The sequence below is a fragment of the Elephas maximus genome, chromosome 11, assembly GCF_024166365.1.
Source record: "Elephas maximus indicus isolate mEleMax1 chromosome 11, mEleMax1 primary haplotype, whole genome shotgun sequence".
Classification (NCBI taxonomy): domain Eukaryota; kingdom Metazoa; phylum Chordata; class Mammalia; order Proboscidea; family Elephantidae; genus Elephas; species Elephas maximus.
In genome coordinates, this window is record NC_064829.1 from 111,677,282 (window position 1) to 111,704,391 (window position 27,110).

General features: G+C 52.8%; 2 protein-coding genes across 5 annotated transcripts; both read left to right on the forward strand.

Moving 5' to 3' along the window:
- Window positions 1-3,049: 3,049 nt before the first annotated feature.
- FBL (fibrillarin) lies at window positions 3,050-15,276 on the forward strand. The gene is made up of 10 exons (XM_049902461.1): window positions 3,050-3,121; window positions 3,426-3,585; window positions 10,064-10,237; window positions 10,344-10,448; window positions 10,537-10,631; window positions 11,675-11,845; window positions 12,513-12,645; window positions 13,695-13,807; window positions 14,915-15,060; window positions 15,150-15,276. Exons 1-10 carry the CDS (start codon window positions 3,050-3,052, stop codon window positions 15,172-15,174), a joined length of 1,194 nt encoding a protein of 397 aa, XP_049758418.1. The 3' UTR covers window positions 15,175-15,276.
- A 276-nt stretch (window positions 15,277-15,552) lies between these two features.
- DYRK1B (dual specificity tyrosine phosphorylation regulated kinase 1B) lies at window positions 15,553-24,686 on the forward strand. Of its 4 annotated transcripts, XM_049901356.1 has the most exons (12): window positions 15,553-16,483; window positions 17,773-17,936; window positions 18,962-19,081; window positions 19,176-19,364; window positions 19,704-19,851; window positions 21,063-21,349; window positions 22,287-22,433; window positions 22,523-22,663; window positions 22,955-22,990; window positions 23,075-23,270; window positions 23,603-23,709; window positions 23,805-24,686. In XM_049901356.1, exons 1-12 carry the CDS (start codon window positions 16,405-16,407, stop codon window positions 24,174-24,176), a joined length of 1,986 nt encoding a protein of 661 aa, XP_049757313.1. In that variant the 5' UTR covers window positions 15,553-16,404; the 3' UTR covers window positions 24,177-24,686. The 4 variants fall into 4 exon arrangements, with proteins under 4 accessions (XP_049757313.1, XP_049757312.1, XP_049757314.1 ...); XM_049901355.1 differs by having other exon boundaries at window positions 22,955-23,270; XM_049901357.1 differs by lacking the exon at window positions 22,955-22,990.
- Window positions 24,687-27,110: the final 2,424 nt, after the last annotated feature.

Below are 27,110 nucleotides of genomic sequence, written 5' to 3' on the forward strand. Positions count from 1 at the left end.
ACTTGGGATTTCAAGCCTCTTAGACTGTGAGAGAATAAATTTCTCTTTGTTAAAGCCATCCATTTGTGGTTTTTGTGTTATAGCAGCCCTAGATAACCAAGACGGCAACCTTATATGCAACACAGCGAAACAATGCCCAGTCCTGCACCACTAATAAAACCAAAACCAAACCAAGCCAAACCCGTTGCTGTCAAGTTGATTCTGACTCATAACGACCCTACAGGACAGAGTAAAGCTGCCCTATAGAGTTTCCAAGGAGCACCTGGTGGATGTGAACTGCCAACCTTTTGGTTAGTAGCCGTAGCACTTAACCATTAGACCAGCACGGTTACCGTGGCACTAATAAAGATGTCAATTATCCCCTATCCTATTGCTGTGCAACGAACTGCTTTTATATGGCCTCTTTCTCCATGGTTTTGTGATGCCTACAAAATGATTGTTGTTGTCAGGTGCCGTCCAGTCAGTCCCAACTCGTAGTAACCCAGTGCACAACAGAACAAAACACTGGGTGATCCTGCGCCATCCTCACAATTGTTGCTATGCTTGAGACCATTGTTGTAGCCACTGTGTCAATCCATCTTGTTGAAGGTCTTCCTCTTTTTCAGTGACCCTTTATTTTACCAAGCATGATATCCTTCTCCAGGGACTGATCCCTCTTGATAACATGTCCAAAGTATGTGAGACATAGTCTCGCCATCTTTGTTTCTAAGGAGCATTCAGGTTGTACTTCTTCCAAGATCGATTTGTTAGTTCTTTCAGCAGGCCATGGTATAAGCAATATTCTTCTCTAACACCACAATTCAAAGGCATCAATTCTTCTTTGGTTTTCCTTATTTATTGTCCAGCTTTCGCATGCATATGAGGTGATTGAAAGCACCATGGCTTGGGTCAGGTGCACTTTAGTCCTCAAGGTGATATCTTTAAAACGTTTTTTCAACACTTAAAGTGTAACCTGCTACTTTGCTAATAAAGCCCGTAAGTGTGAGTATGGTCTGTGAGTTCTGTGTGGCCATTGCAATGAATTACTGAAGCCAGCAGAGAAGTAGCGAGCGCCGTGGGAGGGACAGCTGGCGTCAGAATTGGTACAAATGTTGGTGGGTGGAGGCACGTCTGACCTCCACCTCACAGCCCTTGGCTGTTGATGCTGATAATGATTTACCTGCCTCCTTGTGAAGTCAGACGAGGAGATTTGATGCCCGGATGCCATTCTTACACCTATTAAGGTTTTTTTATTTAAAGAAATAGACAAGTTTACTCTAAAATTTATATGGAAAGGCACCAAAATCAAAAAACCTACTGCTGTCACGTCAATGCCAACTGACAGGAACCTGACGTGTTACAGAATAGACCTGCTTCATAGAGTAATCCTCATGGAAGTCACTCACCAGGCCTTTATTCCATGGCACCAATGAGTGGGTTTGAACCACCAACCTTTCAGTTAGTAGTCGAGTGCAAATCATTTGTGCCACCCAGGGACCTCGCATGGAAACCACAGGCCCTAGAATAACTAAAAATAATTTTTCTGAAGAAGAATAAAATGGGAGGAAGCACTGTACCTGATATGAAGGCCACAACAATCAAGGCAATGTGGTGTTGGCAGAGTGACAGACACATAGATCAACGGAACAGAATAGAGACTTCAGAAATAGATGGTACAGATATGCTCAACTGAGTTTTTGCAAAGGTGCAAGAGCGAGTCAATGGAGAAAAGACAGCCTTTTCAACAACTGGTTTTGGAGCAACTGAACAGACATAGGCAAAAAAAAAAAAAAAAATTAACCTTAAACCTCACACCTTATATAAAAATTAACTCAAAATGGATCTTAAGCTTAAACGTAAGATGTAAATACATAAAACTTTTAGGAAAAAACAGAGGAGAAAATCTTTAGAATGTAGGGCTAGGCACAGAGGTCTTACACTTGACACCAAAATTATAATCCATAAAAAGAAAATTTGATAAATAGGACCACATCAAAATTAAAAATTTTACTCTGTGAAAATCCATGTGAAGAGGCTGAGCAGACAAGCTACAGACTGGGAGAAAATGTTTACAAACCATATACCCAACAGAGGACTAGTATCTAGAATATATAAAGAACTCTCAAAACTCAACAGTAGAAAAGCAAAAACGATGGCATTATAAAATGAGAAAAAGACATGAAAAGACATTTAATGGAAGAAGATATACAGATGGCATATGAACACATGAGAAGTTGTTCAACATCATTAGCCATCAGGAAAAGTATAAATCAAAACTTCAATGAGGTATCATTACACATCTATCAAAATGGCTAAAATAAGAAATAGTACCACCACCAAATGCTGGCAAGAATGCTAAGAAATTGGATTGTTCATACATTGCTGGTGGGAATGTAAAATGGTACGGCCTCTCTGGAAAACAATTTGGCAGTAATTTATAAAATTAAAAATGCAATTATCATATGCCCCAGCAATTGCACTCTTGGGCATTTATTCCAGAGAAATGAAAACGTGTAGGCACAGAAAAACGTGTAGACGAACTGGATAGTAATTTTAGTGGTAATAGCCCCACACTGGAATTAATCTCCATGCCCTTCAACAGGTGAATTGTTAAAGTGCGGTACATCCATGCCTGGAACTCCTTCACCAAACAGGTGTGTCCCTCATTCCTCACCTCCTTTAGGTCCTTACTCAGAAGTCACAGATACATTTATTTCCTTGACCATCTTATAAAAATATTACTCCAACAGTCCGTATTTCCTCCAAGGCATTTATTGCCTGCTAACATTTGTGTTGTTAGCCAAGGCAGGCAGATTTATTGGTAGCTTTTGAAATTTTTGAGATTTGGTAGTGCAGTGCTTAAGAGCTTCGCAGCTAACTAAAAGGTTGATAGTTCGAATCCACCAGCCGCTCCTTGGAAACCCTAGGGGCGGTCCTACTCTGCCCTATAGGGTCGCTGAGTCGGAATCGACTAGACGGCAACAAGTTTGATTTTTGGTTAACATTCAACATGTTTTACTAACTTGTTTGATGTCTGTCCCCGCTCCTTCCACCGCTTCCCACCCCGAGGATGAGCTCCAGGAGGCCGGGGGTTCTGATGTTTTGTTCACTGTTGAATTTCCAGAGCCTGGAACCGTCCCAGGTACATACAAGGATCACAATTTTCAAATATACGAACGGGGGTCCGTGTTCTTGAGGGTGGAAATTGGGCAGGGAAGGCTTTTTGGGTGTCGAGGGGAACCTCAGAGAGTGAGCTAGGAATAGGGGCAGAGGCCACAGTCCATGCGAAGGTCTCCGTTTGAGTCCTGATTACGGAGATGCTCGCCGCGCAGATGGAGCAAGCTTGTTCAGGGAAGTAATCACAGGCAAAGGCTTGGAGAGCAAAGAGCGCGTCGTCGCCAGAAGCCTGGGGAATCCCCGCCCACCGCGCGCGCGCCGGGCCACAGGCGCCGCAGAGGCCCCGAGGGGCGGGGCAGCGTGGTTGCGTCACCACCGTGCGTCGCCGCGCGCCTGCGCTCCTTTCCACGTGCGAAAGCCAGAGACGCGTGGAGTCGGGGTCGCCGCAGACTTGGGAGCCGCGCAGTTCAGCGCTCACCATGAGGCCAGGTGCAGGCCGGGGTTGGGGTTGGGCTCGGGGACTGGGACTGGGCTGGAGTCGGGATGCCGGACCGGAATTGGGGGGCGGGGCCTTGGCGTGGGGGCAGGGGCTCTGAACCTGGGATCCGGTCTCGTGTGGGGCTGGGGTTCTGGTTTTGTGTGAGGCGGGAAGCCTGGTTCCTCCCTGGGATCAATCCTGAGCCCGGGGGGCGGGTTCCTGGTGTGGGGTTTGGGACTGGCTTCGGCGGTCGCGAGCTTGTGTCGAGGGTCTTGGGCCTGGGGTTGGGGGGTCCTGAACTGGGATTTGCCTTATTCGGACCGTCATTAGGCGTCCAGGATGTTGGACCGGGGGCGCCGCTTGGCTCAGTCTGGATGCAGACACCTGAGGTCTTGGCTCTCTCTGGGCGTGGTTTATGGGGATCCGTTTTGGGTCGGGGATGGGCAGTCTCAGATTTTGGGTCCGGGAGCTGGATGTGGGAGGCTCTCCGTTTGCCTTCTCTGTCTGCCCCCACCATCCCCTTGACCCCCCACCCGGCTTCTCGGAGAGCGCCGGGAGTGGATGAGGATCTCCGCTCGGCTTGATAGTCTGCAGCCCGCTCTGAGTCACTTTCCCGCTCTCTAGTCTTCCCGAGAGCCGGTGGCTGGGGATGGAGGGGAGATTGTGGGCCTGCTGATTCCCAACTCCGCGGTGAAGTGAAACTCCACAAGACCAAAACTGGTGGGAGGGGCGGGGAACAGGAGCTAGTCACAGAGAATGGTTTTATTCATTCGGTTTTCCCGAATTCTGATGAACCCATCACGGCTTCTCATGATGGAATGGTGGAAGTCTTGGCTTTGACAGCAGACAGGCCTCAATTCAAGGTTTCATCTCTGGCTCTGCTTATTAATCTCTTGGTGTAACCTTGGGCAAATGGCATTACTTTTTCGAGACTCGGTTTTCTCATTAATAAAATTACGCCCGGTCAGGATTAAGTGAGAGCCTGTAAAATTGAAACAACGCTTGGCATAATTGCTTAGTGTTGGTATCTTGGCTTTCATTGTTACCATTCTCAAGGAGAATAAAATTAGGGTCCTGTCTTAGCTATCTAGTGCTGCTATAACAGAAATACCACAAGTGGGTGGCTTTAATGAGCTCGGCTGCTAACCAAGAAGTCCACAGTTTGAATCCACCGGCTGCTCCTTGGAAACCCTATGGGGCAGTTCTGCTCCTCCTGTAGGGTGGCTATGAGTCGCAATTGACTCCATGGCAACAGGTTTTTTTTTTTTTTTTGGTTAGGAGGCTAGAAGTTCAAATTCAGGGTGCCAGCTCTAGGGGAAGGTTTTCTCTCTCTGTCGGCTGCGGTGAAGGTCCTTGTCTCTTTGAACTTCTGCTCCTGGGCAGTCTTCATGTGGCTTGGCATCTCTCATCCCCCATTTCTGCTTCTCTCCTGCTGAAGCTCTTTTATGTCTCAAAAGAGATTGACCCAAGACACACCCTACACTAATCCTGTCTCAACATAGCAAAGACATCTCATTCCCAGATGAGATTATAGCATTGGTAGAGAGGTTAGGATTTACAACACACAATTTGGGGGGACGCACTTAAATCCATAACAGGTCCTTATGCCTGCTGTCTCAGCTTCTGCCCCTCCCCTCAGGCCCATCCCCCTTCTCCTCCCCCCATGAGAGAACTTGCTTCACTGGGTTTGATCAATCTCCTACCCATGGCCAGAAGGGCCCTTTTTTTGTTCTTGTTGTTTTAAGCACAGGTTTTCCTTTTTGTTTCCTTTTTTTTTTTGGATGTCAAGGAGATGGTGTCATCTGGGAAGGGGGAAATTTGTGGATCCATGCTCCCCTCCCAAACTCCCTTTCTTAGTATTTGGGGATCTGATGGGGTGGATTGGGGGGTGGTGCTAGGCCAGGCATCTCAGTGAGATTCTGGCATGCCTGCAGGCATCCTGTCATCTGTAAATGGTGGATACACTTTCTACCCCAGCCCAGCCTCTTCCGCCTTGTATGGTAGGATGTGAGGCTGTAGAAGTTGTCAGGAGCCAGCTTGTTAGTAAGAGTGTAATCTGAGTGAGAGAGAAAGCCTTTGGTAAACTTTGAGCAGGGATGGGGTACAGTCTGATTAGTATTTCTTAAGGGATTGGCCTTGCTTCTGTGTGGAAGAGAGACTAGAAGGGAGCAAGAGTTGAAGCAGGCACACCAGTGGGAGGTTGCTACTGTAACCCTGAAGGAAGGACATGGTGGCGGCCTGAAGCAGTGTTAGCAGTGGACGTGGCCGAGCAGTGGGACTGATTGGGAATATATTTTCAAGGTAGAAACCCACAGATTGTATGGAGGGTATGAGAGGAGTCAAGGATAGCTAAGGGTTTGGGCCTGTGTAACTGGAAGGATGGAGTTGCTGTTTGCTGAACTGGGGAAGGCTGTGGGAGGAGAGCTGATTTGAAACCAGTGTATTTGTGGAAGGGCCCTCTACAAAAAAAAAACAAACTTCCAGAAGTGTGTGAACATGCATTTTTCTGAGGAGTGTGTGCTTTCAGCCTATTTCCCTAAGCGTACGAAGACCTGAAATAAGTCATGTTTTGAGTCTCTGGGGCTAAAAATTTACACCCATACATACCCCCCTGCACCTTGGTGTGCAAGCCCACACTTCCTGGGTCTCTGGTCTGCCAGGCCTGGTTGAGTTTCATAGGCCCAGTGGCTTCTCCTGACTGAGGAGTGGGCACGGAGGACTCATCCCCCTGAGCTTGAATAATAATATACAAACTGTCTGCCAGGCCGTGTATTAGTGAAGTGCTTTATGGGTATTAAGTCATTTAGTCTTTACAACTCTGTGAGGTGAGCATTGTGTCATTGGAAGCTGAACCTTTCCTGCTGTCAGGGTAGGTGAAGGGCATGACCCGTCTCCCTGCACAGGACACATGAGCTGCTTGAGGGGGAGGACCAGGGCTGTCCTGCTCACCATCCCAACCTCTGCTTTCTGAATGAGCCAGCAGGGTGCTCCTTCCAGGATGACTCGTCAGTGGTCAGTTCTTGTAATATCTACAGAGCCTATTCTTCCTGCCAGGCATTGTGCAGGGAGCTGGGATGCACTGGGGACCACAACGATTAAAAGTCCTTATCCCTTTGGAGCTTGATTGTAGTCAGGGAGACCGACAATAATACATTTTAAATGCCGTGTATGATAATTACTGTGAAGCAGAATAAAGTAGGATAAGGGTATGGCGGTCAGAGAAGGTCTGCCTGAGGAAGTAAAGCGTAATCGGAGACCAGATGCAGGGAAGCGAAGCCATGCAGGTGTCTGCAGGAGGGTGGCCATGGAGCAGCAAAGGTAAAGGCTTAGAATGAGCTGGCACAGGCCTATCCTGCATGAGGAAAAGCTGTTTGGAAGACCCTGGGGTCAGAGAAGTCAGCAGAGGCCAGATCCTCAGGACAGTGGTTCTCAGTTGGAGCTACACTTGAGACTTACCTGGGGAACTTTAAAAAAAAGTCCCTGGACCAATTAAATCAGAATCTCCTAGGGTGTTGGGACTGGATGGTTTCCGGGATGAGCCCAGTGTAAGAGCCACTGATGTCGGTTTTGTAAGCCAGAGAAAGGAATTTGGATTCATTTTGAATGGAAATGGGAATGGGAAATCATTTAGGCAGCGGAGTGAAGAGGTCGGATCTGCTCTTTTAAAGACATCAGTCGCTCTAGCTGCTATGTGGAAAGGAGACTGTAGAGGGAGTGGAAGATAAAAAGTTAATAGCTCTTAGTTACGTTTAGGAGTTTTGAAAACTAAAGTGCTACTTTTTAAAAATCAAGTTAGGAATAAAACAAAACCCATTGCCGTCAAGTCAATCCTGACTCATAGCCACCCTGTAGGACAGAGTAGAATTGCCCCGTTGGGTTTCCAAGGAGCAGGTAGTGGATTCGAACTGCTGACCTTTTGGTTAGCAGCCATGCTCTTAACCACTGTGCCAAAATTTGTAATAAACCAAAAAACCAAACCCAGTGCCGTCGAGTTGATTCCGACTCCTAGCAACCCTATACGACAGAGTAGAACTGCCCCACAGATTTTCCAGGGAGCGCCTGGCGGATTCAAACTGCCGACTCTTTGGTTAGCAGCCGAAGGACTTAACCACTACGCCACCAGGGTTTCCTAAAATTTGTAATAGCTCTTCCTAATTAGGATCCTTGGTGGTGCAGTGGTTAAGCATTCAGCTGCTAACCCTAAAGTCAGCAGTTTGGAATTAACTCAATGGCAAGGTTTGGCTTTTTTATCTGTTATTACAAATTTTACATCTTTATCTTTAACGGCATTTAGATTCACGAAGCATTCATAGGGTGTGAGTACAATGCGCCTTTATAAAAAGTTTAGCAGGCTTACTACTGAATGATTTAGCTCAGCTGAGATCATTTTTTAAAAAATTTTTATTGTGCTTTATGTAAAGGTTTACAAATCAAGTCAGTCTCTCATACAAAAATTTATATATACTTTGCTATATACTCCTAGTTGCTCTCCCCCTAATGAGACAGCACACTCCTTCCTTCCACTCTCTATTTTTGTGTCCATACAGCCAGCTTCTGACCTTCTCTGCCCTCTCATCTCCCCTGCAGGCAGGAGCTGCCCACATAGTCCCGTGTGTCTACTTGATCCAAGAAGCTCACTCCTCACCAGTGTCATTTTCTATCCCATAATCCAGTCCAATCCCTGTCTGAAGAGTTAGCTTTGGGAATGGTTCCTGTCTTGGGCTAACAGAAGGTCTGGGGACCATGACCTCCGGGGTCCTTCTGGTCTCAGTCAGACCGTAAAGTCTGGTCTTTTTTATGAGAATTTGAGGTCTACGTCCCACTGCTCTCCTGCTCCCTGAGGGGTTCTCTGTTGCGTTCCCTGTCAGGACAGTCATCGTTTGTAGCCGGGCACCATCTAGTTCTTCTGTTCTCAGGCTGATGTAGTCTCTGGTTTATGTGGCCTTTTCTGTATCTTGGGCTCATAATTTTTCTCTTTTTTTCTTTGCTATTCTTCATTCTCCTTTGCTCCAGGTGGGTTGAGACCAGTTGATGCATCTTAGATGGCTACTTGATAGCGTTTATCAACTGAGATCATGTTTAACCGTCACTAATTTTCACATTACTGTTTTATAACTGCTGGGATGTGCTGATAGTATTTCAGAGTTTTTCGAACAACTGAAAGGCAGTTTCTTGAGGTCCATCATGCCACTACCACCACCCATTGCTGTCGAGTCGATCCCGACTCATAGCAACCCTATAGGACAGAGTAGAACTGTCACATAGAGGTTCCAAGGAATGCTTGGTGGATTAGAACTGCTGACCTTTTGGTTAGCAGCCATAGCACTTAACCGCTATGCCACTAGGGTTTCCAAGTCCATCACAGAAAGGTCAAATACTGAATGTCTTAGCACCTGACCAGTTCTGTCACAAACATTGTTTTGTAGCTTGTTTACTCTCTCCCCAAGTGTTGAAAATAAAGCCTCACTGAAACTTTTTTTTTTTTTAACTTTGACTCTTGTTGGCAAGCTCTAACTCGCGTCTCAGCTGCTGCATGTTCTTAAAGGACAACTCCTTTTTTATCTTGCCTTTCTACCCCTGCCTGAGCTGAGAGGGACTTGTGCAAGTTGAGGAGAGCAGGGAGATGAGTTAGCAGGGAAAGACATCATGCCAGACCCCTGTCTGTTTGGGGTTGGGCTTTTCTTCAGACACAAGGTCAGGATGGGAGGGTGCAGAGACATTTCTGGGGCCTCGGGGACCCTGCTGCCACAGTGCATGCACAGCAGAGCTCTCTCTCCTTCAGGCAACCTGAATGGTAACGGTGACCTGTGGATTCCCTAGGAGCCCCAGTGGCGCAGCAGTTAAGCATTTGGCTGCTATAACCAAAAGGTCAGCAGTTCGAATCCATCATCTGCTCCTTGGAAACCATATGGAGCAGTTCTCTGTCCTGTAGGGTTGCTGTGAGTCGGAATCGACTTGATGGCAATGAGCTTTTGGGTGGCACAGTGGTTAAGTGCTTGGCTGCTAACCAAAAGGTCAGCCGTTCAAACCCACCAGCTGCACCTCAGGAGAAAGATGTGGCATTCTGCTTCCATAAAGATTTACAACTTGGCAACCCTGTGGGGGCAATTCTCCTCTCTCCTCTGGCGTGGCTGTGAGTCGAAATCCGCTTGACGGCAATGGTTTTAAGTTCATTTTAGTTGTTAGTGATACCGTGTTGGATATGGTTTTCTGGGACTTGTTTTTTTCACTTGACACGATTCTAAGGTTCATCTGTGGTGCTGTGTGTAGCTGTAGATCGTTTTCACTGTTTATTACGAATAGTCCCCATTTTGTTTAGCCATTCTCCCGATGAGCATATGGGTCGGTCTGGGTTCTTCTTTTGCTGTGGATATTTCTGGACACGCGTGCACGTGTTTCTCCAGTTTCTCTCCTGAGTGGAATGGCGAGGTCTGGGATTCTTTAGCTTTCAGGCTTCATCAGTGACACTTGCTTCTTTTTCCACCACAGGCTTCAGTCCCCGAGGGGGCGGCTTCCGAGGCCGAGGGGGGTTTGGTGACCGAGGCGGCTTTGGCGGTGACCGTGGCGGTCGCGGGGGCCGAGGCGGCTTTGGTGGGGGCCGTGGACGAGGAGGAGGCTTCAGGGGCCGTGGTCGAGGAGGAGGAGGAGGAGGAGGAAGAGGTGGTGAGTAAGATTGGTTGGTGTGATGGAGGAGGCTTTCCCTGTACTTGGGGAGCGGGGAGTGAAGAGACCGGGGGCCTCTCTCTCTTACTGCGTCTCTCCTTTATAGGCGGAGGAGGGTTCCAGTCTGGTGGCAACCGGGGTCGTGGTAGGGGAGGAAAAAGAGGAAACCAGTCAGGGAAGAATGTGATGGTGGAACCTCACCGGCATGAGGGTGAGTGAGGAACGGAGGGAAGCAGCTGAGGGGTGGGGCGGAGTGGTGGGGTCCCAGTCCTCACCCTTGTTCTGATCCCCACACCCAGGTGTCTTCATTTGCCGAGGAAAGGAAGATGCACTGGTCACCAAGAACCTGGTCCCTGGAGAATCAGTTTATGGAGAGAAGAGAGTCTCAATTTCGGTGAGACGCGGGCCCCTGTCCAAGGCACCAGGGCCCCAGCTGTTGGTGCAGCCAGCTGTCTGGTCTCCCTGCTTCTGCACCACACCCCATAGCCGTGTGTCTTGCACTTGACAGCCAGGCAATACTCCTAATACGTGAGTCAGGCCTCACACGCCTCTCCTCACATGCCTTCTGTGACTCACGATTGCCACCATGTCATAGTCCCAAGTCCTTACTGTGGCCCTGTGTGTTCTAGCTCCCCTCCACAGCCCTTGGTCTCTCATCTCCTCCCCCTGTCCCTGACCAAGTGCCCTCCAGCTGCACTGATATGCTATTCCCTCCCGCCGGCAGCTCTGCTCGAGGCTGGCACCGGCTCATCATTCGCGACTGTGGTCAAGTCACCTGTCTTTCTGACGGATCCTAGTGTCCCTTGCCATTTCCTTTATGGCCAGGCGCTCTCCTGCCTCAGTGCTTCCCGCCTGCCTCCCCTCTCCCTGGAATGCTTTTCCCCAGATAGCCTGACCGGCTCCTCATCGCCTTTAGGGCTGACCCAGACACCTTCTGCACAATGCACCTTTGGCTCCCCTTTCTCGTTTTCCCCTTCCCTTGCCCTACTTCCTATACTTCATGTCTTCTTCCCGGCTTTGTCCTCTCTCCTTTTCACCTGTCACCATCTTACTGTGCCAGGTGTTTTTTTTTTTAATTTAGTTAGCTCCTTGTATACTTACTCTTTGAGAGCAGGGATCTTTGTCGTGTTCACTGTTGTATTCCCAGTGCCTAGATCAGGGGCTGGCACGCAGCACAGTAAGCGCTTGCTGAGTGGTTTTGCAGGCCTTACCAACCTGAGACAATCTCGGTATCTCTGTGTTTATCGTCTCTTGCCACCCCATCTCCCTGAGTTGTTAACTCCACAGTTGCATCTGTCATGGCCACTGCTGCATACCCACATTCATCACTTGCATAGTCATTAAACGCCCAGTCGCTTTCAAGGCCCCAGGGTAAGGGGCGTGGGGCCTCAGGGAAGAGCCCAGCACTGATTTCCATCCCCGTCTCTCCTGGTCCAGGAAGGAGACGACAAAATTGAGTACCGCGCCTGGAACCCCTTCCGCTCAAAGCTGGCAGCAGCGATCCTGGGTGGTGTGGACCAGATCCACATCAAGCCGGGGGCCAAGGTGCTTTACCTTGGAGCTGCCTCAGGCACCACTGTCTCCCACGTCTCTGACATCGTAGGCCAGGTAAGTGGTGAGGCGGGCAGAGGGAAAGGCTGCCTCCTGTTGGCACTATTGTGGAGTCAGGCATGGGCGCTTCCCCGCACTGTGCATGGAGCCAGGCCCTGCCCTCTGACAGCGCCTGTGGGTAGAAATGGCTGCTTGGATTAGATGGCCACCAAAGCCTCATTCAGCCACACTCCTGGGTTCTTAGCCTTGAAGGAAGGGGTGTGGGAGTCAGGGCAACCAGAATAAAAGGGGCCCAGAGCTGGAAGTGTAGATAATCAGATGAATTGATTGGTCTCTTTAAAAATTCATGCTCCCCCCAATCTGCTTCTCCAGTTTCTCTTGATAGAACAAGAATTCTGACGCTATTGGGCTGCATTGCAGTGTGTGGGTACAGGCTCCATCTAGAGGCCCCTGTACATCTCACTTCATGGCCTCTGCTCAGTCACATGGTTGCAGGCAGTGTAATGTCGAGCTTGGCCACTTGCTGAATAGCCCTTGAGCATTGACTTCATGCCTCTGGACCTCAGTTTACTTGTCTATAAAATGGGCACGATAACAGTAGTCATTTAATGGTAGGGTTTGATTTTGGGGGATTTGAAGAGATGCTGCATGCAGCGCGTGGGTCCCAAGTAGGAGTTCCGTAGATGAGAATTAGTATCGTTTGTTATCACTTGATTTGTCCTAGGATGGTCTGGTCTATGCAGTTGAGTTTTCCCACCGTTCTGGACGTGACCTCATCAACCTGGCCAAGAAGAGGACCAACATAATCCCTGTCATTGAGGACGCTCGGCACCCGCACAAATACCGCATGCTTATTGGTGAGGGCTCTGGCAGTGGCCCAGGTCGGGTAGGACAGGCTCTTCAAGAGCCAAGTTTTCTGGGAGAGATCATCTGAGCCCTGATTCAGATGGAGTGGACGGACAGGCCTCTTGAGTCCGCAGGAATGACAAGGGGTGAGGGAACTGGGTGAGATTGCAGAGGTGGCGGCCCAGCTTCAGGGTCTGGCCTCTCCTCTCTCTGAGCTGCCCCTCCTTGTGCTTCGCACCTCCTTCCAAAACATGGTACCTTTATACCGCCCCTCTTTGTGTATAAACATGGTGCTTTTATACTGCCCCTCACCTGTGACTAAAAGCGCCCTCCAGGGGCCTCCTTGTCTGGTGAGGTCATAACCATAAAACACCAGCTGGGCATGGACCTGACCCGGAGGGGCCTGGTGTGAATATTGACTTCGTTTAAAAAATTCAAAAGAGGTCATTGATGAGAACAATTGGGTACGTGCTTTTCCTGATTCTTCAGAGTCAGTTTTCATTACACCACCTTTTCAGTTTTTTAAGTGTTGTTTTTTCTGTTGCTGTTGTTTGTTTTAAATCACACTGGTTTAAAAACATTACTTTTTCATTCCCTTGTTCTTCTTTCTTTTCCTTTTCCACACACCCATACCATGCCCCTGTCCTGCAACTTTTCATTGACAATGCTGCAGACGCCCTTGCCTGTCAGTGTTCACCTTCACTTGCCTTTTTGATGACTTGTGTGTCCACCTCCCCTACTGCCCCAGACCCAGGAGCGTTTCAAGGGCAGTGCCAGGGTCTAACTCGTCTCTGTGCCCCCCACGCCCAGCCTGGGGCTGGTCACAGAGTAGGTGGCAACCATGGTTTACAAGAGTAGAGAATAAGTGATGTGACCGTGGGTTTTGGACCCACCTTGGGGGCACTAGGGCGGGGGGAGGGGGAGTCAGTGGCAGGGGAGTGAGACTGGAGGCAGGGAAATTGCCAGGTACCTGCTGGCAATGGGGCATAGGCCCCAGGGGGGGATGGGAAGATCTCCCTGTGGGCCCAACATTTAATAACTGCCATTCCTCTCTCCCTAGCAATGGTGGATGTGATCTTTGCTGACGTGGCCCAGCCTGACCAGACCCGGATTGTGGCTCTGAATGCCCACACCTTCCTGCGTAACGGAGGACACTTTGTGATTTCTATTAAGGTGAGAGTCTTGTGGAAGTCTAAGATGAGTGGGAGCATCCCAAGGAGTCTTCCGTGTCTGACAAGCAGCCAGTCAAAACAAAGAGGCCTGCCTCCCCTCTAATCCAGTCAGTCCATTCCCAAACTCTGTTCCTATGCTGGCTTCCCACTCCCCATGAAATAACACGTAGTATAAAAAAAAGTCCGTAAAACTAAAAGCTTTGTATTTTAAGAGGTAATAGAGTATAGTGGTCAAGGGCATGGTTGCTGAGTTTGAATCCCACCATGCTGTGTGACTTGGAGCAAGTCATTCACCTCTGTGTGCCTCTGTTTGTTCATGTGTAGAACAGAGATGTTAGTCTTATCTGTTTTAGGGCTGACGTCAGGATTAAATGTATCAGTATCTGTGAAGTGTACAGACAGAGCCTGGCGTTGAATAAACACTAGGCAAATCTAAATGTTAGGTGCATTTTTTAAAACTTTTTATTCTGAAATACAGAGAACTCTGCTGTGGACCCTTTACTTAGACTCACCATTTGTTACCCTTTTCCTGTATTTGTGTTGTTCTCAAAGCTGTATTATTACTCTTTTTTTAATGGAAGAAGGAAAAAAGCTGGGGTATAAAACTTAAAGCTGGCTTTTAGGTAAACAGGGTTTTGTTTAAAGCCTTGGGTCCAAATTCAAACAAACTACATAGCAACCCTGTAGGACAGAGTAGAACTGCCCCATAAAGTTTCCAAGGAGTGCCTGGTGGATTTGAACCACCAACCTTTTGGTTAGCAGCTGTAGCTCTTAACCACTGTGCTGCCGGGGTTTCCTAAATTTGTTATATAACGGAAATTTTCCCCACGTTTCCAAAACCCTGCCATACACCACAAAATTCAGACCGGTTGCCATTGACTCCGACTCGTGGTGACTCCACGTGTTTCAGAGTAGAACGCACTCCATGGGGTTTTCAGTGGCGGTGATCTTTTTGCTGCAGAACAGTCAGAAATGATACTGGGGTTTTGTTTGGGGCCTGATTTTACCCCGTTTCCATCGGAAACAAGTCCCTGTGGTTGAAAGAGCACAAAAAAGGGGAAACCAGCCCGCAGTCCTGCGGCGGACTCGATTCCGTCTCCTCCTGTAGGCCAACTGCATTGACTCCACAGCCTCTGCAGAGGCCGTGTTTGCTTCTGAAGTGAAGAAGATGCAGCAGGAGAACATGAAGCCCCAGGAGCAGCTGACCCTCGAGCCATACGAAAGAGACCACGCTGTGGTCGTGGGTGTGTACAGGTGAGCAGGGCCCAGTCACCCACCGGATCGTGCAGCTCAGGGCTCCGGGGGCAGGCTATGACCCCTCGTTTTCTCTCTCCCTCTCACAGGCCGCCCCCCAAAGTGAAGAACTGAAGCCCGGTGCTGTCTGCATTGTGAGATAGTGTTGTTGCTGTTGCACGTGTGTTTTTCTATTAAAAAGACTCATCCGTCACCTCAGTTGGCTGCTGGTCGCTCTGTGGCTGCCGCTGTAGACAACTTGGCGCATGCGCCCATGGTCACCTCGTTGGGGGCGGGGGCATGCTCATCTGATCACACAGCGCATGCTCCATTTCTAGCTGCCCTCTCAGGGAGCCCTGGTGCGCAGCCGTAACCCGGAATTCGGCGTTAGGTGGGGTCGGTGGCTCACTGCGCATGTCTGCGGGTAGTGCCCACTGGGCGCAGGCGCGGAGGGCTGCGCTGGTCACGTGAGGGGGAGCGGATGGGGGGGTGGGGGCGGAGTCTGGAGGGGGGCCGGTTTGTTGTGGTCGCCATTTTGCTGGTTGCATTACTGGGTAATCGGGGCCCTGGCTCGCCGCGTCCGACGGGTACCTTCAGCCAGTGGGCAGGTCTGAGCTCGGGCTTCCCGAGCAACTTGAGTCCCCTTGCCCGCGCCCTCAGGTAACGACGCAGTGACTGGCTGGGCGGCACGAGCTGGCGGGGAGGGGGAAGGGCGGGACCCGCCCTGCCCGCGTCGCCTCGAGACTGAGCACAGGGACGCGGGAGGAGGAGAGGAAGGGAGGGGGAATCGGGCTGGTGTGCCAGCCGAGCCTGGCTATTCATAGTCGGATTCCTGGAAGGGGCTGAACCGAGGGAGCAGTCTTGGAAGGGAGGTCGGGAAGGGGTGGCTGGGCCCCGCTCCCGCCCTTTGTTTGGGCTCAGCTCCGCCGGCCGCATCGTCGTCGCCTAGCAACAACTGCCCTGGGCTGTGATTGGTTGAGCTCGTAGCAGCGGTGGCCAATGGTACGGTTGTTGCCATGGCAGGGTGCGGACTGCCAAACTCAGTCTTGCCCCGCCCGCTGGGTCTCTGCAGGCGGGGCGGGCCTCTAGGGTGGGGGGCGGGACGCCAGGGTCCCCAGGGGCGGGTGGCCGCCCGGGGTGGGGTCGGCCTTGCGAGGGTTAACCCGCCCTTCCCCCCATCCACCTGCTTTCCCTTCCCCCGCGTGCCCCGAGCTGACCCTCGTCCCCTCCTCTCCCCGCCCCTGGCGGCGGCTGCTGTTGTCACCCACCGGGCCGCCTGTCCCGCTTGCCCTCCCCGCCGCGGGGCCTGCCGGGCCGCCCAGGCCAGGGACAGGCGGCCGCCTCCTCACTGCCGCCACCGCCGCCATGCTGGCCGTCCGCCCGCCTCACTGGGGGCCCCACCGCGCTCCAGCCCCCCGTGGGCCGCGCACCAGCCCTGACGCGGGTAGGGGTTGGAGGGCCCCGGGAAAGAAGTTGTTTTGGAGGGGGAACCTTTAGGGAGGGAAGCTTCAAGAGACGGGGTGTGTTCATGGAGTGGCAAGGCCTGGGATAGGAGGACACCTGACATGGTTAGACTTGGGGAGAGGGACTTTGGTTTGTCGGACCCCCTGGAACACCCTGCAGTATTTGGGGAATTGAGCTTTGGGAGTCTCCTAAGAAGGGGCATCGCTGTGGGATGACCCCAGTATAGAAAGAGGTGACAGGAGATGGGGCTCCAATGGGAACATTGGGTAGAGGGAGGATTCATTATAGAGGAGAGAAGGAAGATCATCGTAAGCCACTGGAAGAGACACCTCCTCCTTGTTCCCCTCAGGAGAGCGGGCCTTGATTGGGAGGGGGACTTTGCAGCAATGTGGGGAAGAGTTCTGATGTGGTGGGAGGAACTGGGATACGGTGTAGGGAGACTATCTGGAGGAGTGTTTCCTGATGTGGGAAGGCCTACAAGGGGAACAGATCTCAGCATGAAGTACTGAGGGTCTGCTGGGAAAGATGTGCCCTGGCGGGCTGCCACAGAGATAGGACTTTTGTGATACAGTTTCTCAGATAATCTTGGTGTGGTTGGGAGGTCTCCATAGGACCCTGATGTGGATTTGAGGGACCTGCAGAGGACACTACTGTGATTTAGGGGAACTCAGAGGACTCTGGTGTGGTTTGGGTGGACTTCAGAGTTCTCTGGATTGGGGGAGCTACTGGGAACGGTAGATCTTGTAGTGAAGGGACCTTGCTGTGATAATGGGATGAGATCCTGATGGTTGGGGAAGATTATAAGGGGGCAAGATTTTGCGGAGGGGGCCCTGGGGAGGGCCCAAGTAGAAATGGAACGAACAAACCCTACTCCCCATACTGTCTTTAGTTTCTTTTTTTTTTTTCTCTTTTCCTCCCCTCCATTATCCATGTCTTTTTGTTCTCCTTCCCTGTTGTGGCCTATACACCCCCACCACCACTCCCTGCTCTTGCATCGCTCCTCCCCGTTCCTTTTGCATGCCCTTGTCTTTGTTCCACGTCATTCACTTACTTGGTCATTTGTTGAGGGCTTCTGTTGTGTAACCCCTTTCCACCTGTCTGCTACTGCTTTCTGTCTCTTCTCTTCATCGCCACCTGTGTTCTGTGGTACCCTTTTCCTCCTCCGTTTGAGTCCCTGCCTTCTGTCTGTGCCCACCTCTTTCCTGCCTGCCACTATCCCACATATTCTCTTGTTCCATGTTGTTCCCCTGCCTCCTTGCCTTCTCCCAGGTCTCAGCGGCGGTGGCAGCCGAGGTGCAGGATGCGAGAAGGCGCCCCCCGGCCGGGCTCCCGCTCCAGGCCTCGCTCCCCTGCGGCCCTCTGAGCCCACCATGGCCGTCCCACCGGGCCATGGTCCCTTCTCTGGCTTCCCGGGGCCCCAGGAGCACCCGCAGGTACGCGTTTGGCTGGCTCCTTACCTGCCTGGGGTCGGGGATACTGGGGAGAGAAAGGTCTCAGGGCAAAAGAAACAGTATGATTGCCTGACAGTCTCCTTAGGGTGTCAGGGCCCCATTGGGAGTGAAAGTTAATAGAAGAGGCATCGGCAGAGTTAAGGTATGAAGAATTCAGTCCATGTCTTGACTTTGTAGTTAAATTACTTATGTCCCGTACACTTCAGTTTTGTCATCTGTAAAATGGGGCCGATAATGATGATATCTGTCTCACAGGGTTGTTGTGAGGATTAAACAAGTTAATGAAATGCGTGTGCGATGGTAAGAACAGTGTCTGGCACGTAGTAAATACCAAATATTCACTAAGGAAAAAAGTCCTGAGTGAAAGATCTGGAGGGAGTGGGTGGGGAGGAGGGCTGAGACTGAAGGGCTTGGGGACCATCAGGATAAAGACCTCCAAGGGTAGAGGTGGCTGAGGCTCTGGAATGTAGAGCTTGAGCAGGATGGAGTGGGAAGTCTAGGCTGCAGGACCCAGATTCAAGATCCTTGTGAAAGAACTAGGTACAGATGCTCAGTGGGGGGTAGGTGTTGGGGGAGCCCCAGTGGGTGAAGGTAAAGCAAAATGGGGGGAGGGGGACCCAGACTGGGATATCTAGATGGAGAGTCTCAGACTGAAGGATTGGGGGACAGAGGCCTAATTTCCCATATGATCTTTCCCATTGACTCTGAAAGCAATAAAGTTACGGGGTAAAAGGTCAGGGGTAAATAACCATTCGTTCACTCCACAAATCCCTATTGAGCATCCACTGTGTGCCAGGCCCTGCTCAAAGCACTGGGGTATAGCAAGAACAAGACAAAGTCTCTCCCCTTGTCAAGTTTATATTGTAGTGGGCGAGACGGACTATGACCAAATAAATTCCTGACTAGGGGGTTCTGATGAGCCAGTTGCCCATATGGTTCTCCCCCTTGGGGTCAGAGGTAAAGGATTTTGTCTGTTCTCAGTGCCCACCTGACACCCCACCCTGTAGGTATTGCCTGATGTGCGGCTACTGCCTCGGAGGCTGCCCCTGGCCTTCCGAGACGCGACCTCAGCCCCACTGCGCAAACTCTCTGTGGACCTCATCAAGACCTACAAGCACATCAATGAGGTGGGCAGAGGTGGGGAGCCCCAAGCAGGGGACCGGGGGGCCCTGGCCACTGATTCCGGTTGCTCACTGGTCATCTGGTCGCCTGGCTGGGCAGGTATACTATGCGAAGAAGAAGCGGCGGGCCCAGCAGGCGCCGCCTCAAGACTCAAGTACCAAGAAGGAGAAGAAGGTCCTGAACCACGGTTATGACGATGACAACCATGACTACATCGTGCGTAGTGGCGAGCGGTGGCTGGAGCGCTATGAGATTGACTCACTCATTGGCAAGGGCTCGTTTGGCCAGGTGCGGGACACCATACCCCCCCCGGGGATTGGGGTGCGTGGGGACCCACTGACAGTGGCCCACACACCCAGTGGCTTCAAGAGCACTGGGGCCATTCACCCAGGCCCAGTCACTTAGTTTCCCTGTGCCTCATTTTCCTTTTCTGTAAAATGGCACAAATAACAGGACTTAACCACATAAAGTAATTTCATACCTTCTGTCTATATCGCTGCCTAACTGATAGTAAGCACTCAAGTGTAAATGCGTAGTGGTAGTGTTGGTGGGTCCTCTTGGTTGGAGGGAGAAGAGTTGCCTGGCTGTGCCCTGTCGCCTGAGCCCTCCCCGTCTTGTGACACGCAGGTGGTGAAGGCCTATGACCATCAGACCCAGGAGCTGGTGGCGATCAAGATCATCAAGAACAAAAAGGCCTTCCTGAACCAGGCGCAGATCGAGCTGCGGCTGCTGGAGCTGATGAACCAGCACGACACGGAGATGAAGTACTACATCGGTGAGGCCTGGGGGCGTGGGGGCTGGTTAGGGATGGGCCAGCTCCCTGTACCGCACGCGGCTGGTGTCTTCAGGGCAGGGCTCGGTCTGTGCTGCTGCTCTCAGTCATCTGTCGCTATCATTTGTTTCCCTGCGTCAAGTCACGTGATAACGATGGCCAGAGTTCACTGCGTGCTCACTAGGGGCCAGGCTCTGGTGTAAGCATTTTGCATAAATTAAAGGGGAGGGGCAATTATTGCCCACATTTTGGAGGTAAAAAAACGACTGAGGCATACAGGTACTGTCACTTGCATGATGGCAGTTTGTACTCAGCAGATAGAAAATTGGACCAGGCAGTCAGCTCCAGAACCTTTACTCTTAACGCCTGTACTAGCCGTCTTCCTCTCTCCCTTACGTTCTTCACAGAAAAAGCAAGTGGGTTTAAAAATAAGGGGTTTCTTTTCAAAGAAAGTTTCCATCCTTACAGTAAATAGAAAACCAGTACCTCTTGCCACAAGGAGCCCTGGCAGTGCAGTGGTTAAAGCCTTCAGCTGCTAACCAAAGGGTCAGCAGTTTAGACCCACCAGCCACTCTGCAGGAGAAAGATGTGGTAATCTGCTTCTGGAAAGATTGTCATTGTTGCGGGCCCTTGAATCAATTCTGACTCATACCAGCCCTATAGGATAGCGTAGAACTGGCCCATAGGGTTTCCTAGGCTTTACGGAAGCCGACTGCCACAGTTTTCTCCTGAGGAGCGGCTGGTGGGTTGTGGCACCAGGGCTCCTCACGGTAAAGGTGACAGCCTTGGAAACCCCATGGGGCAGCTCTCCTCTGCCCTATAGAGTTGTTAGGACTTGGAATAGAGTTGACGGCACTGGGTTTGTTTTTGGTTTATCCTCTGCCACAAAAGTAAATACAGTCGAGACTAAAACGATGTTAGAAGATTAAAAGAGGAAGCATAGGATGGCCTTAAAGACCTACCAGCACCTCATGGAACTTTGCTTTTGGTTTAATCAGAAGATTTGACAGACTTGAAAAGGCAATTTTCTGTGTGATTCAAATTATGTACCATATAAAGATGGGCCGACTAGCAGGGGGTACCTGTGCACACCCCCCCGTTAGGCTAGCACCTCAGAAGTGGGGCAGAGACCTGCTTCCGACCCCTTCCTTTACTGCTGTGTGGCCCCAGGCCGCCATCGGCCGTCTCTGACCCCTGTCGGGCCTTCCCCGCAGTGCACCTGAAGCGGCACTTCATGTTCCGGAACCACCTGTGCCTGGTGTTCGAGCTGCTTTCCTACAACCTGTACGACCTCCTGCGCAACACGCACTTCCGAGGGGTCTCCCTAAACCTGACCCGGAAGCTGGCGCAGCAGCTCTGCACGGCGCTGCTCTTCCTGGCCACGCCGGAGCTCAGCATCATCCACTGCGACCTCAAGCCCGAGAACATCCTGCTGTGCAACCCCAAGCGCAGCGCCATCAAGATCGTCGACTTCGGCAGCTCCTGCCAGCTTGGCCAGCGGGTGCGGGCGGGCGGGGACCTGGGGTGGGCGGGCCGAGCGGCGTGGGTGTGGCCTGAATGGGCCGGGGCGGGGCCAGGACGGGCGGGGTGGGTGAGCGGGGTCAGGGCAGGGGCGGGGGTGGGGCGGGCGGAGCCAGGACGGGCGGGGATGATGGGGGGGCGGGGCGGGGCGGGGACGGGTGGGGATGGGATGGGCCTGTCACGCAGCTGATGGCCGAGGGTTCCTGCTGAGGGTGGGGCCCGTGGGGGGAGGGGTGGAGGAGAGGGCGACAAGTGAAGGCTGATGGGGCAGGGCCGGTTAGAAAGCTGCAGGACATGGGCAGGGCAGGCACTGGACCGAGTTTTATTTACTTGGGGCTCCTAAAGCTGGGGGTGGAGCTGCGAGAAGGGTGTACTTCAGGTTTGCAGCTTCATGCAAGCAGGCACTTAAGGTGACAATGGTGCAAAGGCTTTAAAAGGGTCAGGATTGGGAGGTTGGGAAGGGCTTGGGCGACTGCCAGCCTGATTGGTGACCAAGAGGAACCCAGGATCAGGACCAGGATGGAGGTCAGGGTCAGATGGCCAGAAGAGACAATCAGGCCTGATGAAGCTGGAGGTAGTGGCTCCTGGAAGGCTGATGCTGATGGCAACAGAGTTTGAGGCCCCCATCTGGAAACCCTGGTGATGTAGTGGTTAAGTGCTAACCAAAAGGTTGGCAGTTCAAATCCACTAGGCGTTCCTTAGAAACCCTATGGGGCAGTTCTACTCTGTCTCGTAGGGTTGCTATGAGTCGGAATCGACTCCACGGCAACAGGTTTGGTTTTTTTTTTTTTTGTCTCTAGGTTTGGGGGGCAGGCGCCTTGTCTGCGGTCGGGTCCTCCTAGCTTCGGGGATGTCAGTGGGACCAGCCAGGGAGGCTGGGGCCTCTGACGATTGCCTCCTCCTCCGCACGCCCTCAGATCTACCAGTACATCCAGAGCCGCTTCTACCGCTCCCCTGAAGTGCTCCTGGGCACCCCCTACGACCTGGCCATTGACATGTGGTCCTTGGGCTGCATCCTTGTGGAGATGCACACCGGAGAGCCCCTCTTCAGTGGCTCCAATGAGGTGGGCCCCTGGGGAACGGGTGTGCTGGAGGCACGGGTTGGGAGTCTGGCTGGCCAGGTGACTCTGACCACTTGTTTGTCCCCTTGCAGGTGGACCAGATGAACCGGATCGTGGAGGTGCTGGGCATTCCACCGGCCCCCATGCTGGACCAGGCACCCAAGGCTCGGAAGTACTTTGAACGGCTGCCTGGGGGTAGCTGGACCTTACGAAGGACAAAGGAACTCAGGAAGGTGCGGTCCCTGCCCTGTGCCCCTCCCACCCCGGGTGGCCCCTCACTCTCTCACACTTGGGGCTCCCTCTCTCCTTGCTTCCCCTCCCTTGTGTCTTTCCTGTCTTTCCTCCACGTCTGTCTTTTCCTTCCTCCCCTACCCACCCCATTTTTCCCACCCATCCCACACTTCTTCCAAGCTTCTCTCTTTCCACTTTTTCTCCTGTGCCTCTGTTCCCCATGTGTGTTTCCCTGCCCCTCCTGCCCACTGACGGCCACTCTCTTGCCCCCCCTCCCACCCCCTCCCTGCCAGGATTACCAGGGCCCCGGGACACGGCGGCTGCAGGAGGTGCTGGGCGTGCAGACGGGCGGGCCCGGGGGCCGGCGGGCGGGGGAGCCGGGCCACAGCCCCGCCGACTACCTCCGCTTCCAGGACCTGGTGCTGCGCATGCTGGAGTATGAGCCGGCCGCCCGCATCAGCCCACTGGGGGCCCTGCAGCACGGCTTCTTTCGCCGCACGGCCGACGAGGCCACCAACACGGGCCCGGCAGGCAGCAGTGCCTCCACCTCGCCCGCACCACTCGATACCTGCCCCTCCTCCAGCACGGCCAGCTCCATCTCCAGCTCTGGTGGGTGCCCAGTGCCGCGATGGGGTAGAACCGGGATGGGAGAGCTGCTCTGGCTGGCCTGACCTGGGGACCTTGCACTGGGCCCTCACCCAGCCCTCTGAGACAGCTTGATGCTCAGCTCCAACCTGGGTTACAACAGTGGAGCCTGGCTTGATCTCTGAAACGGAGTTTGGGCTCACACACCTAAAATTGGTTTTGAGTCAGGACACCAAAACAGAACCCTGATCCCAAATTTCAGGACTGGGCCTGACCTTTTATACCTGGGTCTGGGTCCTGAACCTCTGGGTCCCCTTTCCTGAGGCATCTCTTTCTTCCCTTCCCTGGCACTCCAGGAGGCTCCAGTGGCTCCTCCAACGACAACCGGGCCTACAGATACAGCAACCGATACTGCGGGGGCCCCGGGCCCCCAATATCTGACTGTGAGATGAACAGCCCCCAGGTACTGGGGCCTTGGGGCCTTTGGAGGTGGGTGAAAGGGGACCTGGGTCCTGGGGGCCTGAGTGTCCATTACCCACTCGCTCTTTTCTCCTTTAGGTTCCACCCTCCCAGCCGCTACGCCCATGGGCAGGGGGTGATGTGCCCCACAAATCACACCAGGCCCCTGCCTCTGCCTCATCACTGCCGGGAGCCGGCGCTCAGCTACCCCCCCAACCCCGATGCCTTGCCCGTCCCCTGTCACCAACCTCGCCACCACCCCCGGAGCTGATGGATGTGAGCCTGGTGGGCGGCCCTCCGGACTGCTCCCCACCTCACCCAGCGCCTGCCCCCCAGCACCCGGCTGCCTCAGCCCTCCGGACTCGGATGACGGGAGGTCGTCCACCCCTCCCACCTCCCGATGACCCTGCCGCTCTGGGACCTCGTCTGGGCCTCCGTGGTGTACCCCAGAGCACGGCAGCCAGCTCATGACCCTGCCCCCTCCCTGGGGCCCCCCTGAAGCCATACCCCCTCCCCGCCTGGGGGCCCTGGGCTCCCATCCTCATCTCTCCCCTCGACTGGAATTGCTGCTACCCAGCTGGGGTGGGTGAGGCCTGCACTGATTGGGGCCTGGGGCAGGGGGTCGAGGAGAGGGGTTTGGCCAAACCCTCCCGACTAAGGACTGGACCCTTGCCCCCTCCCCTCCACCTTGTTTTCTATTTATTGTACCAAAGACAGTGGTGGTCTGATGGGGGTGAGGAGGAGACCCTCCTCACCCCGGGACCCTAGGAGGGGGTGGGGGCAGGTAGGGGGAGATGGCCTTGCTCCTCCTCGCTGTACCCCCAGTAAAGAGCTTTCTCACATGCCTGCCTGAGCGTTTGCAGGGCCTTGGCTCCCCTTATCCGGCCCACAGAAGCATGGTTGGGAACGGTGCCTCTGGGGAGGGTGTGCTGGAAAAGCTTTGTGGTGCTGGGTACACCCCTTCTGGAGTACTTACGGTTGTCAACCTAGACGTGGGGCTGCAGAAGGTCTGCGCTGCAGAATCTAGACAGGGATTCCCGAAGACCGTAGCCCACGTTTGCTCTTTTTATCTGGGCAAACGGACCCTGAAAAGGGGGTAAGGTCGCAGCTTGCCTGTCCCTCGGAAGCATCAGGTTCTGTCCTAATAAGCCTGGGCTTCCACTGTCTTCGCCGGAGTGGCTGCTTGGGCCAGACAGGCACCCTGTAGGTGCTCTGTGCTCAGCAGGCCTTCTTGGTACCATCTGTGCAGTAGGTAGGCGGTGGGTACAGGCTTTCCCCACGGAAATGCCCCCTCCCACCTTCGGGAGCCAGTGTGGAGCAAAGCATTTTGAGATTCTCACGGAAAAAAATTCCAGGGGTTCCAGGGAAGTGGAGCTCGGGTCAATTTCCACGACAACTGGGAAAGCTGTTTCCCACCTGGCCAATCAAGAGCCGTCTGGTTCAAAGAGTACTGCTTCCCACCACTGGCACGCGGCGCTTCATGGGCGATGGAGTTCTGCGTAGTAACCTCGTTTCTTCCTGGCTTCATTGCTGTGGAACTACAAAGACCAGAGTTCTTTTCGCCCACGTGGTCGGGGGGCGGGTTCTCAGGAAAGCCAATCGGCAGTCAGGTAGGGTCCGCGTGTTTGAGGTTGGCGGGGTGGGAGGACAGGGCCGTGATTGGGTGGCTCTGAGCGTGCTGTACGCAGGTGCAGGGTTTTCCCGGCGGTGCGGGGGCTGGGTCGCTGGGCCGTCGTCCAGCCGGAAGCTGCGTCCCGCGGGAGAATGCAGGTCGGGCGTCCGTGCTTACGGAGCAGGTGGTGGGCGCTGAGGCCTGAAGCGGACCCATCACGGGGGCATCACTAGCCGCTGTGCCCGGCCGGGCTCGCAACAGACAAGGGGCCCATTACCCACCTCTGTGTTCACGTATGGTGGCAACGCGGAATGCGGTGGGAACTCAGAGGAGGCACGGGTAGGAAAACAAAAAGGAAGTGTCTGAGCTGAGACCTGAAGACGAAGGGATGATGAGGGGTGGCGGCGTCGAGATGGAATGGTTTGTGCAAAGGAAGCGATGAGAAACAGCCTGGTGTGTGAATGTGAACTGCAGGTGATCTGGTGTTGAAGATGATTTTGAAAGTTTCGTATGAATTAGGTGACGGAGCATTCTGTTGACCGCTTAGGGATCTTGGACTTTGTCCTGAGGGTAATGAGGAGCCATGGGAGGGTTTTTAGACAGGAAGGAACGTGGCCCAATTTGCTGCCATGTGAGAATGGATTGATGGAAGAGACTGGGACCTGGGACCCCAGGGACAGAAACCTGGGCAGGAGTTGTCGCTGCTGGACCAGGGTACGGGCCTGGGTAAGGGGACAGAGGAGAGAGACATTCAGAAGGCTGAATGGACAGACCATGGGACTGAAAGGTTTTGAGCCTGACAGGCTGGGAAGTGGGAGCGGGGCTGGAGATGGAGACACCCTCAACACTTGGAACAGTTTTAGTGTGTTGTAGATGCTCAAGAAAAAAAAAGGTTTTTTGGAACGAATAATCTCTGAGGCAGGTATTATTATGTTCTCCCTTTTGCAGGTGAGGATTTCAGGGGTGGAGAATGTTAAGTAACTTGGCCGAGATCACACAGCTGAGACGTGGAGGGCTCAGGATTTGTGTGTGTGTGTTTGTGTGTGTGAAAGAGAAAGAGAGAGACAGAGAAACCCAGTGACTCAACAATGTGTGAGATGAGCCCAGAGACATCAGCAGGGGCCAGATGACATAGGTCCTGTGAGGAGTTTGGGGTAGATAATGGAAATTTATATCCCAAATTTCTATTTCTAGCCCAGAACCTCTCCCCTGAACTTCTGATTGCCTACTTGCTATCTCCTTGTGGATGTCTAGAGATACCTTGAGTGTAATCTTTGGCAAATGGAACTCCTGGTCTTTTCCCCAAAACCTGCTTCTCCCATATCCTCAGTAAATAGCACCTCCACTCTTGTAATTGCTCGAGTCCAAAACCTTGGAGTTGCCGTTGACTCCTTTTTGTCTTATATGCCCATCCAGTCCATCTGCGAATTCCTTAAAAGTGTATCCAGAACATGGCCTCTTGTCCTCACCTCCACTGCTGTCACTCTGGTCCTGTCCTCCTTCATCTCCTGCCCAGACCACCATGGCAACCTCTTCAGTGGTCTCCCTGCTCCCCACACCCCTGCTTCCCACAGTCTGTTCTTCTCATGCCGCCAGAGGGACCATGTGAACACCTGCATCAGGTCACTTCCCTCACCTGTGCAGAACCCTCTGACTCCGTCCAAAATCACCAAAACTGAAAGTCTTCACCATGGCCTGGAAGACCCTGAGTGACCTGCCCCGGTTACCTCTCTGACATTATCCATCTACTCTCCTTTCTCACCCTGCTTCAGCCACACTGACCTCGGGGCCTT

Bases quoted from the DNA above. Each gene is read 5' to 3' on its own strand.
- DYRK1B (XM_049901355.1), top strand. From the start codon at position 16,405: ATGCTGGCCGTCCGCCCGCCTCACTGGGGGCCCCACCGCGCTCCAGCC. The intron at 16,484-17,772 runs GTAGGGGTTGGA...GCCTTCTCCCAG, and splicing joins GCGCACCAGCCCTGACGCGG to GTCTCAGCGGCGGTGGCAGC. The intron at 21,350-22,286 runs GTGCGGGCGGGC...GCACGCCCTCAG, and splicing joins CCTGCCAGCTTGGCCAGCGG to ATCTACCAGTACATCCAGAG.
- FBL (XM_049902461.1), top strand. From the start codon at position 3,050: ATGAGCTCCAGGAGGCCGGGGGTTCTGATGTTTTGTTCACTGTTGAAT. The intron at 10,632-11,674 runs GTGAGACGCGGG...CTCCTGGTCCAG, and splicing joins AGAAGAGAGTCTCAATTTCG to GAAGGAGACGACAAAATTGA. The intron at 12,646-13,694 runs GTGAGGGCTCTG...CTCTCTCCCTAG, and splicing joins CAAATACCGCATGCTTATTG to CAATGGTGGATGTGATCTTT.